This window comes from Parasteatoda tepidariorum, chromosome 2 (assembly GCF_043381705.1).
Source record: "Parasteatoda tepidariorum isolate YZ-2023 chromosome 2, CAS_Ptep_4.0, whole genome shotgun sequence".
NCBI classification, from domain to species: domain Eukaryota; kingdom Metazoa; phylum Arthropoda; class Arachnida; order Araneae; family Theridiidae; genus Parasteatoda; species Parasteatoda tepidariorum.
The window spans coordinates 14,708,924-14,721,977 of record NC_092205.1 but is presented as its reverse complement, the minus strand read 5'-3'; the positions used below and the strand labels follow the sequence as shown (position 1 = coordinate 14,721,977).

Here is a 13,054-nt window from a genome sequence, read left to right as displayed (position 1 = left end):
GGTTCAATTTCAGAGGGCACAATCAATCAATATATATATGTAATACAAAAATTAAACATACTTTTGTATTAATAACAACATTAAAACTCTTTCGTTTTCATAAAATGTCTTTGGTAAAGAATAGGTGAATAGGTGTAGAAATTCTATTTTGGGACTTCAAGGATGAAAACATACCATCGAATTATAATTAGGGATATATTTCAAAGGAGGAGTTATTTTTAGAATCTGGCCCCTCTTTCACTTCCATATTACGAAGCATTAAATGATTTTCCTAAATGCGTAAGGTTACAAGACTGAGCTTTTTACTCATTTTCTATTAGTATTTAATGCGGGAGTGATGGTTTTCACATGTCTCTTGCTGAATAATGTGTTCCCTGTAAGATCTGACGGAACCATCCGAAGTTTTGTTCACACTCCCTCCCTTGTGGAGTGTGGATGTGAACTGTTATAACCACCAGCCTACCTTTGAATAAACCTTTTGAGAACGTATATGGTTTACGACTGAATCATTCAAGCTGAATACAACAATGATAACAATGATGTAGTTCTGTTATTATAAGCCGCACAGGATTGGCTTAGCGGTGGAAGCTACGGATTTATATGTCACCAACTTACCTGGCAATAACTGTTGTATCTTCAGATTCAATTCGTTGACGTACACATTTTTTGCTAAAATCACCTTTCTACCAGCCACTGATGATGAATGTATTGTGTGTGTACATCGGGAAATATTAGGTTAATGAGAGCATCTGGTGAATCAATGATTGTGCAGAAATCATCCGGTAATTTTATGCATCCAGTCTCATCCTTAGTAACTTTTCCATCACCGATATCGAACAATTGTTTTGAGAATGTTTCAGCAGATGTATCTTGAAGCATTTAGACGTGCATATTTACTTTCAGTTGAACTTTTTCAACATTACGCCCTAGTGGAGATCATTTCAAGCAAGCATTGATCTCATCAGCGTACGTTGAACGCGAAATGACTGGAAGTGTTTGTCTGAAATCACCTGAAAGAAGTAACTGAGTGCCGCAAAATAATTTGTCATTTTTTTACATCTTTCAAAGTCCTGCTCAATACCTCAAGCGAATGTTTGTGTGCCATAGTGCAATCATCCCGGATGATAATTTTACAGTGTTTCAACACTGTGGCCATAGACGATTGCTTTTTCTGTTGCACATTGCGTCTGGGTTGTTTTGAATATTTAGTGGCAGCTTAAATACTGAATGAGCTGTTCTGCCTTCATCCAATAAAGTTGTCGCAATGCCAGATGATGCAACGGCCAACGCGATGTCATTATTTGATCCTATTTTAGCGAGAATTAGCGAAATAATAAATGTTTTGCCAGTTCCATCTGGTGCATCCAAAAACTGCGAGCATTATGCTGTCATAAATGTTCATATATGGCAGTACTTTTACTTTCGTTACTTGTACCGCCGGAACAAGTAAAAAGTACGTACTTTTACTTGTACTTCGTTGATTTTTAAATTTGGTACTTTTACTTGTACTTTTTTAGGGGAAAAGTACAAGTATTTGTAACGGAAATGTCGAATGAAATCGTTACTTTTTTCTGAAGCTCGGTAAGCTTTCTAAAAAGAAAAAAAGGAAGAAAAAAAATTTAATTTAAAAAAATGCTTATGTTTTTTTAATATAAAAAATTAATGTGCAATATATATGCATTCACAGCTAACTTCGTGTTTAAATACCTTGACCTCCCGTGGGACGCTTATTCAGCGTGGCTAAGCACGTTCTGAGAAATTCTCGCAGCAGACTCAGTGACATCACTTTCGAAATGCAATTTTTTTTGCAAAATGAATAAAAATATTAATTAGCAAGTTATTTTCATTCATTTTCGAGTTTTATGCATTTATTTATTACATTTTAAATAAAAAATGTTGGATTTTGTTATTACATTTTTCAATTTTCTTTTTGAAGTCACTAATAATACATTTTTGTCTCAATACATTTTTTTACTAAATACATTTTTACCTAGTACATTTTTTACTAAAATTATGTTCATACCCGACCTTGTCAAACAACGCCCAGTCAAATCTCTAAGAACTTTGTGCTATTGAAAACTATTATAATTATTATTTTAACTCTTGAAAACCCGAAGGTATTAATTTAGCAGCTGATACTAAAATTCGTTTACAAATTTTTATTATTCCGTTAGGCAGAAATGTTCGGAAAATGATTTTCTCGCATGACTTCAGCATAAGCCATTGTTACAAATAAAACAGTAAACTGTTCTGCTTCAACTTATACTGCACAGTCAATAATTTTTTACTAGCTCAAAGATCACAAAGCTATCTGAAACCCCGTGTTTGCTTTGTTTATGTTCGCGCTTTTAAAACGCGTTTCTATAGAGTNCTGTTCTGCCTCCATCCAATAAAGTTGTCGCAATGCCAGATGATGCAACGGCCAACGCGATGTCATTATTTGATCCTATTTTAGCGAGAATTAGCGAAATAATAAATGTTTTGCCAGTTCCATCTGGTGGATCCAAAAAAATCCACCTTGTCCTGCCGAAACTGCGAGCATTATGCGGTCATAAATGTTCCTTTGTTTCTCATTCATTAGTGGAACATTGCGAGTAACAATCGCTGTCATTTCTATTGTATTGTATTGAAGTTCACAATTCATGTCAGTGTTTAATAAATCAGATGCACCTAGATTTGGCGAAAGCGTACCGAAATGACTGAGAAGCAAGTTTATAATAATAATGCAAAGATCCTCAATAGCAATCAGTTCTTCATTGTACATAGCATCGCTGAATGCTATCGTTAGATCATTGCAACGTGTGCGATGTTGATACAGTATATCAGTCATCGAATCTTTGTGATTATCCCATAACGTTTCTATTCGGACCGGGAAACATGTAGTTAATACTATAGCAAATAGTAGACGAATTTGCTTTGCAGTACACTTCAATGCTGCTTCAGCAAACATACATTCCCACTGGTTGTCGTCTTCCAGCAAGTCGAGTGCAAGGCATGCATCTTTATACGTTGGATGCTGATGTCCATCGACGTTACGTATAGCTTGAAATGACAATGAGCCGGTGACATTAACCAACAACAGTCGAAAATAAAAGCACTCGGTCTTTCTTGGATTGACTGTAAATACTCTCCATAAGGCGTTTGATTTGAATAAACCGGGACATGCATCAACCGGTGTGCCTTGCTTGCGGGGTGTCCATTTTTTTTGTTTCAGCCCATGTGAAAGAGTGTGGTACTTCAGAGTAGAGTAATGTCCGTGCAAAGGCACCAAGAGCATCCGCACCGATTACACAATTCAAAAAAATTCTGTGAGTGTAGTTTTTGGTGGATTTATAGCTCGGTCAATCGCTGTCTCGTTCGTGAAATATACGCCCTGACCGTTTTCAAGATGGACCGCTAAATGACTAACGGTTGGATCCCGTTCATAAATTGGGAATCCAAAGATACGCCAAAGATCATAAGATCATTATTTTTGTATTCAAAACGGCGTGTTTTAGTAAGTAAATATTTTATTCAACTTAAAATCAGTATTTATAAACAGCTTTGCGTGTGCGATTCCCGGAGTATGTTTTGGTTTCATTATTATTTTTATTATTATTATTATAATTATAATTTTATTATTTTTCTAAATTTATAGAGAAAACGATAGTAAAATAAATGTATAATATTTGAATGCCTTTTAATTTCAGTAACAACTTTCTAATCTGTTATATTACATAAGGTAATATAAAAGATTTTTTTTTTGCAATTATTTTGACATTTATTTTTTCATTCTGCACGAATGAATGAGGGGGGAAAAACAGAAGAGAGTTTTTAAAAAGAATTATGTCACAGCTTTAAAGTTTTTATTCATAAAAATACGCATTTCATAAGAAATATTTTAATATCTTCAAAATGTAAGTTTTGTTAGCAAACCAAGGAAAAAAACGAAGTCAGCAACTGTCTTACTCTCATACAAAAACTTTTATTTCAATAAAAATATTAATCTTACTTCCCTAAAAATGATATCAAACGTGTTATCGTTCACTTTTATTGAAGACTCTAATCCCTTGAATGTGCCAGACGATAATCCCGAAAACTAAATCCTTTTAACCACAAGTAACAGAGCAGAAACTTCAATTTTTCGTTAAGAGAGTAAAGATAATAAAAGCATAAAATAAATTCGAGCAAACGATGGGAAAAATACCAAACATCAAAACCGGATCGATGCTTTAAAGAGATGTGTTGGTCAGCGTCCAGCTTATCGATGGTCGATCGGATAAATTATAAGGTTGAAGAACATCAGAATAAAGACCCTTAACTTAACTTGTCAAAGAGAAGTGAACATTTAGGTTTCACGGAAGAATGTTTCGAAGAACTTTCTGAGACAAGTTGATGGTAAGTATGATATTTTAACGAAATAGTCAAACTTACAGAGGACATACTTCAATATGTTAAAGCGTCAGATGGATTTTGCAAAGATCAGTGACTGCGTCTAACAAAGTTTTCGAATTCTTTGGTTGGAATAGAATAATATATTTTACGCCAATTGATTGTAATTGTTATTTTTTTTATTTTTACAATAAGCATAAATATAGTCATCTTTATATTTAATCCCCTATTTCATTTTATTTGTAGTTTAAACTCATTGGGGATAAAAAAAAATGTAGATCATAAATATTATTTTGAGTTAATATAAGCAGATGAGATATGAGTAGTTGAGATTTAAATAAAAACAAGTGGTACATTGTATCTGTTTATTATTTAAATGAATATGACCAGAACCATATATAAATGAGAAAAATTTAGTAGTTTTGCTGGTTTTTAAGATCCCTTGTTGTTGTTGTCGTCGTCGGTCATTAAGGCAGAAAATGTGCAATTGTTCTGATTTTTAGTGGCTCCATCTATGGACAAGAATTCAACTTTTATCGCACCCATTTTTTAGAGCAGACCCATTTCCACATCCATTCATTCATCCACAAATCGTAATTTCGACCTGAACCAGAGAACGATCAACCTCGAGTTCAGTACTCCCCAGAAGTATAATTTGTTATGGGAACAGGGAGGACTTTGTAACCAAACAAATTTAACATGTGCGAGTCACCATTTACTGCACGGAAGTTTTCGGCCAGTTAGATTCGAACTCCCATTCTCGCGAATGTGAATCGAGTGCCCTGTCAACCAGGCAATCCCGGCTCCTTAAGATGTCTTATATTGCAGTCATTAAATATCATTCACCGAAATTAATGATGAATGCTTAGGTGTAAATAGTTCTTCTAGTTTATGAGTTTCTACAATATTTCAGCTTTTCTTATCCATTGATCTGTATCATTAGAGAATGTTTATAAGTAAAATAGCTTTACTAGTTAATTAACCTATAACATCACAGCCGTCTCATCATAACGGGTGTTTAGATATAAATATGTTTACTAACTTGATATTGCAGCCATCTCAAAATTTTTGTGGTAGAAAATAATGAATAAAGAAAAATAAATAGATTTTGTTTCAATTTAGTCGAGGCAGAGAATTAATGAGTTTTACATTTGTATTGAAATAAAACGTCAGCCGTTAGATTGATTGTTAAGCCGATACATTGATGATAAAATATATGCATAAACTTTTTATAAAATGCAAAAAAATTAAATAATTGGTTTAATTTAATTAATATAAGATTAAGAATGATTAAAAAATTAAATTTATGAAATTAAGGAAATTTTTAAAAGCTAGGAACTATGTAATGTTTATTATGGCATTACACATACCATGCACTGATATCATTATTGAATGTTTAGATGTAAATTGTTTAATTAATTTGGGTTTTGATAAAAATGTAGCTATTCAATTCCCTTGACCGGTATCATTGACGAATGTTTAGCTGTAAATACTTTTGCAAGTTTTAGTATTATAATATCGCAGCTATCCCATGCTATTGATTAGTATTATTAGCGGATGTTGAGATGTAAATAGTTTAAATAATCAAAAGATTGAAAATTACTCCTGACTATCACTACTGAAAAATGCTCAGATATAAAAAGGTATACTATTTTTCGATTTATATTTCAGCTATCCCATAGCTGTGTTCAAAAGAATTAGATATAAAAACTGAAACACATAAATATCTCATATGGATCAGATAGCATATTTATCATATAGCTATTGATAGAAAAATGAGTTAGTATTTATTTATTGAAGAATTTAAAAATTAGACTTCTTTGTTACATATGTAAACAAAGATTATAATTTTAAACGCTCTCTTAATTGACAATTATTAACTTGATTTCCGCTTTAAATAAAATGAGCGAAATACTATCAATCTGCTGCTATTGATTTTTGATATAAATGGTAGAGAACACTTATTGAAACATGGGAATCAAAGGCAACATTAGGAGAGAATTGGAGTTTTCTGACACGCATATAGTATATATATTAAGGAAACACATCTTGTTAAGATTGTCAACATGTCAGACAAGTTCAAACATGTCAGATCTTGACGGGAAAGTGAGCCAATGCTTTCCGTTCCCCCGTCTTGTGTTTTTCAAAACTATTTCAGCACTCACAATATTTCCATTTTCTCCGATTATTGCTTCGCTTTTATAATGATTGCAAAGTGGAATGCGGTATCTCTTTTAAGACGAATAGGGCAGCACATGTTTTTTCTCTATTCGTTTTTTCCCCCAACTTCTACCTTTTTTCCTATTATTGGATAGAATTTCTATAAAATTTTTGATCAACGCTATTTTATTTATTTATTATTATTATTTGCTTTTACATTCTCTAGCATGCTCTAGGAAGGCATTGTACGAACTATTTTCTCAATTACAACATATTACAACATTAACTTACATGCATGCAGTTTACGTTATTGTATTTCCCCTTCTTGTTGCTTTAAATTGATTTAAACGAAATGGTTTACTATTGGGTGACAAAATAAGTCTACAAACACTACAAGTTTTTAAGTTTAACTGAATATAAAAGATTATTAGATAAGCTTCATTTAAATACACTCATAGACAAAAAAATTAACACACCAAGAAGGAGTCGTCGAAATGAAACGAAATTTTACATACGTAAAGACTACTTTGATATATGTAAATGATTAGAAAATCAAAGAAAAACGATAATCTTTATTTTTTAATCATTTACTTATATCAAGTTAGTCATTACGTATGTAAAAGTTTATTTCATTTTGACGACTCCTTCTTGGTGTGTTAATTTTTTTGTCCATGAGTGTATATGCTGCAAAAAAAGTAAAATCCTCCCTCTCAATGATTTTGAATTATGTTTAGTGTACTGTTCCATAAAGCACGAAACATCATTATGAAGTGCAATCTAAGTAAAGGAACGTAAAATGTGATGAAATTTGAGATATGTTTCTGAAATGCAATCTTGTAATAGTTTCATTTTAGTTGACAAAATGTTGACAAGTTTTATAAAACGTTTTTATATCGTATTAAGGCAAAATAAATAACAATTCTGAAACGTAATTCAGGTGCTTTTTGGTGCAGTAGTGTGTAGCCTAAAACAAAATAAAATTTTACGAATTGAATTAAGCGTTTAAATTCTTATATTTTTTAACTGTAGTGATAATGAGAGCAGTGGTGGCTCAGAGGATAGAGCACTCGCCTCCCAATGAATACCCCGGATTCGAATCCCAGCGATGGCTGATCGATACGAATTCCGCACCCGGCTCACCCCGATCGTAGTGCTGACATGGAATATCTTCGGTGTTAGACCGATCACTGATTAAAGTCCCTTTTTCATCAGGCTAATCAAGGAAGGTTTTCATAGTTTTCCTCTCCGTGTAACGCAAGTAGGGCTTAGTTTCATCAAAAAGTTTTTCACGACGACAAATTTCTTTTAATACTTGATTTAAGATAGTTACCTTGTCTTCTGGATTTGACTCAAAATTACAGAGCTACGAAGTTGATCGTTGGTAGTCGTAAATTCAAAATTGTTTCGGATGCTCAATTGCATTTATAAAATATGAAATTAAATATTGTAAAGTCATATTAAATAGCACACTTTATAATTTTTTAAGGAAACGTTTATTATACAACTATTTATAAGTCTAAATAATATATTTAATAATATAGGAAAAATTTTATGCAGAAAGAATAGAAAAATAGTTTTTTTTGCATATACATAGCGTTATATTGACCTACAACCTTTCATTCATCTGGGGAATTCCAATATTAAACTGAAATATAAAAGATGAGTTGAGCTTTTGCAATGAAATATTCTCTACTTGAAATAATACGGACAAGAAATGAAAAGATATCTGCAGTAATCGGATTGAGCAGTCTTAAAACTATTTCCCCTCAAAGGATCAATGACTATTTCAGCTTTGTATCCTCACCAGAGTTTATCATCTGTTTGAATCTTGTTATCCACCAACTCCTCACAATCCTTCTTTGAACAGATCTTGTTAAACTTTGCACAAAGATATTTTTATATTTGATGTCATTATTTGAGCTACACAAAATCAAATCATGTGTCGGAGTTTAAAGTTAAGGACTTAGCCATAATCTTTCCCAAATAAGCCCCTTTGCGTAAATGTTACAGTTCATTCGAGGATTTCTAAAAGTTTGAAGTTAGGAACTTAATTGGCGGTTTCTCTTTCAAAAAGTATAATTTCCCCTTTCAGATGTAATTGTAAACATGCTTTCTTTCAATTCACAGTGGAATTATTTATTTATCCGCCCTGCTACCCGCAAATTATGTAAAGAATTATGATGTTTAAAATATAGTTCTTACTCAATTTTAATACTTAAAGTGAAACAAAAAATTATTTCTGAAAAATAAAAAAAAAATTATTTACATTTGTCCAGTGATTTGTGACATATTTATGAAAAATTAACTTATGCGTTGTCTTTTTTTTCTGTTTTATATGCAAAAATAATTTTTATGCTTGCATGTATAAAAGGTAGTGATTTAAATTAATGTTAATTATTTTATCGTTTCTTACTTAATTATACTTTTTAGTAACATAACTTGAATTTATTTACCTTTATTTCTCTTTTGAATTTTAGGATATTTTATTGCTCTGTTTTATTAAAAAAATGTAGCAATGATTTCTCTTTTGTTGCGTGCATAAATTTTTACAGCAATTTTAAAAGTTATTTGTTAACGGGAGGAGAAGATTTAAACTGTTAACAAGTGACATAAGGTTAACGTCACCCATATAAATTTTTATTTTACGTCATACGGCTTTTTTATATATATTTTTTATGCAAAATTAGAATTAGAATGTTATTTTTTTTAACTCTTAATCAGTTATTCGTACTTTTAAGCAACACATCTTAGACAAAGATTTCCTTAAAATTTACTTTTCCGAATTTTTTTTTCAGTTAGCGCAGCAGTGCTTCAACAATTTTCTATATTAAAAGATAAAGAAAATATTCGTTTAAAATTTAGTTGAGATTCAAAATCAACCACGTAAATTATTATTATATATTTCTTTAGTTTCCATTATGTACTTCCTTAATATTGGGTTGAGGTATTTTAATCCAATATTATGGAGGTACATATTAAAAAATAATTTAGTTAGCTGTTATAATTTTTTACACAAATTGCATTAAAGAGGTAGTAATTAAATCACAACATCTTTTCTTAATTAAAAATTAATATTTTAACGAAAATATGACATATTGAAGTAGAACATTTAAATTAATGACATTGATTGCAAGTAACTTAACTCACGTATTTTAATTTTCCAAGGGAAAATATTTTCATTTTATTAAACAAATACTCACATATGGTATAGAATACCACAGGATTAAACCAGATGTGTTAAAAAAAAACATCACATACATTCAGTCCAGATAGATTAAATGCATTGATTGAGATGTCTATAAAAGAAAAATTCTCCTTACCTGTACTAATTGGAAGAACTGTGAGGACTTGGCTATGGGATCTGTGACAGCGGTACAGGCGGCACCGAAAAGGATTACTTTATGAGGTTTCTGATGAAGCATGTCAAAAAAGGCTTTCATTCCCACCGCTGCATCACACTGCAATTAACGAAAAAGTAACACATTAATTCTGAAAAATGACAATAAACAATACGTTCAAGAACACATCACGTAGAAACTTGAGATTCCTAAACTTGTTTTTGAAATACACGTCAACAATTATTTTTGTGCTATATAACTAATTATAACAGTGCTTATAAACTTCAAAATAAAGTTCTTAAACATGTTTTTCAAATAAATAGCAACAGTAATTATTGCGCACTGCGAGAAAAAATATGGTCTAAATGAACGAAATGTAGTCAAAAGAATATGGTAGAATTTACCGTGTTTCTAACTCTAGGGAAACATCAGAAAGCTCTAATTTTTATCGATGCGCTATGATAATGAATATGATAATGCTTTAATAGGCGTTGAAATTTGATAATTTTATTACTAAATCTTATAGCATGGCATGAAAACTACTTGTTCGATTAAATGTACTATTCTGTTTTGTAATTTTAGTAAATATGTGGTAACAAGGAATATAATTTTAAGCCGGCCAGATGGCCTAGAGGTTAGGGTGCCTGAGTGCGAAGCCAATGGCTGCGGATTGGAATTCCGCTCAGGGCAAAGCTCTCTCTATGTTGTCCTCTGTTGTTGTGCGTGATGTGGGAATGTGGCCCAACCTATGAACGATTATCTGTAGCACTGTGGCGTGGGTAATGTTGCTCGCCAGGCAACGCAAAACTAGCAACACCTCCAGCAACTTAAATGGCGAAGAATGATAAGTTCAGTACCTTGTTGTTGTTGTTGTTGCAGTTCATGAACGTCACACTAGAGCTGCACAATGGGCTATTGGCGACAGTCTGGGATACATCCCTAACGCTGATCCGAAGATATGACACCACAGTTTTGGTACTCTGCAGAGGGGATGGCACCCCTTCTTCGGTAGCCCGACTACCTGCGTGCAAAATCGAGCCCTTTACGGTGGAACAGTTTACCGAGGATCACTACCGCATACTCTCGGTCCCTACACAGGCCAAGTGGTCACCCTCCCGCACATTGACAGCAGCCACTGATGCTCGACTTCGGTGATCTACCGAGAACCGTGTCTTAACGACCAGTCTGCTGCGGAACAAGTTCAGTACCTGCCGTTAAAATAAAAATAATAATTTAGAAAATCAGAACTTCCAGTAAAACCGTTACCCAACGAATGGTTTAAATACCATATATTTCGGCTTTACTATCAAAATTATGGGCCTTTTTAACTAGAAATGCCTTTACCGTATAGTAATTTTACCAGAATTTTTTTCCCCGTGTATATTGAAGCAATTAAAGCATTTTTATGCAATGCTTGCCAATGAATGATAGGACTGTATTTTCGCGACAACATAGCCAAACATAGATTAGATATTTTCCGCAAAATATTTATTTTCATGGTTTAACTATGATTTCCTCTATCCATATATTTCGTCAACAATAATCATTGTAAGAAATCATTTTTGAAAAGGCTAAACTTAACGCTTTTCTCATAAAATGAATTTTATTTAACGGGATGCACAGAAATTTTATTTCGAAAGAACAATCCTTATTTAAATTGGGTGCATTAATTCCAATATGAATTAAAATCTGCTGTGTGAAACCACATTTACAACACTTCATTGCATAAAACGTAATTTCAGATCTGGTGTAAAGAAATCTGAAAGGGGAATTAAGTTTTTGCCGTCAATAGTGCATTTAAATTAAGATAATATTAAATTTCGAAAAAATATTTCTCTTGCCTTAATGTAGCACCGAAAAGTATGCGTAACAATTTAGAAACAAATTTTAACAGAATTAAGATCTTTAAACCACTTAATAATATTTCACCAACCTGAAAAGTTTTAAATGAGAAACATTTAATCAAGAAAATCCATAAAGAAAATAGATTGAAAAATCTTTTCCAAATACGTTGTAACGTTAAGTAATTTTAACGTAATAAAATGAAAAAAAAACAAGAGAAATTGAACGTATAATGCATGAGGATGAAAGAAGCAACAGTAAGAATATGAAATATTTTAGAATAAAATGCTACTTAATAAAAATTGGATGCATAACACAGCATGTAGACAAACGATTGGCGATCAATTTTCTTTTTACGTTTAATCCTTCACTTATGTATTTTCTGTTTTATTAGTAAATCTTTTCAGTCTGGACAATGCTTCTTTTTTTATTGATTCAAATTGGAGACTTTTTTGATATCTTGATTAGGTACTTAATAGTTGATTGCTGCTTTTAAATAGGAATTTTTAAAAATGGCATATATAGTTCAATTGGTTTCTGAACAATGTATGAGCAATAATTTTATGTTTTATTCCTCAGTACTTCATTAAAGTACTATTCAAGTCGATAATTTGGCCGTCTATCGAGGATCAGATCGGCATTTCATTTTTACGGAAGTTATGTTCTCTATGGTGCCAGTTCCTGTGCTGTAACCTGATATCAGTTCTCAGAGCCGTAAGCTAGAAGTCCCGCCAGTCAATATAAGCTGAAAGCTGATCCCTGTGCATGATGAGGAAGCAGTGGGGATTTCCCGGAGAGCGTGTTTGACAACGAACCGAAAAAGACGTGATGAGATGCACTCCAAAGAGGAGTCATGATTATACAAAACTTTTAAAGACGTTCCTTACTTATTATTATTTTTTTGTTATTTAATCGTTAATTGTTAATCGTCCGTCCCTATGTAAATTTAATCTTCAATATATATGTTTTTGTTTAAGAACGTGTCTTTTATTTAAGACGACCACTCATGCCGTCCCCACATATATATATATTACTAGTGCAATATATTATTGAATTTCTATTGATTATTTAACTTCTTTTAACTAAATTGTATAGTTAAGATAAATATAATTTATAATTTTAAAGTAGTGAAAATATATTTAGTTATGGGACTAGTGCAATTAGACAACCATAATATTAAACAAAAACAAATAAAATTCTTTTTTTATTGAGCGAATCAATTGTAAAATCACACGATTCATTTCTAAATTTCATCAATACATTTCTTCGAATTCGCATTCCATGAATGTTTTCTATTCAAAGGTAGGCTTATATATAAACAGAAAACAACATTTAACATCTAT

General features: G+C 32.0%; 1 protein-coding gene across 2 annotated transcripts in view; it reads right to left on the bottom strand.

Annotated features, from left to right (window-relative positions):
* Positions 1–13,054, bottom strand: part of LOC107448832 (gamma-aminobutyric acid type B receptor subunit 2) — a 274,252-nt gene that overhangs the window by 133,560 nt on the left and 127,638 nt on the right. For both annotated transcript variants that reach the window (XM_043051303.2, XM_016064184.3), the window contains exon 2: positions 9,852–9,989. In XM_043051303.2, coding sequence (XP_042907237.2) covers positions 9,852–9,989 — 138 coding nt within the window. The remainder of the gene's footprint in view (positions 1–9,851; positions 9,990–13,054) is intronic.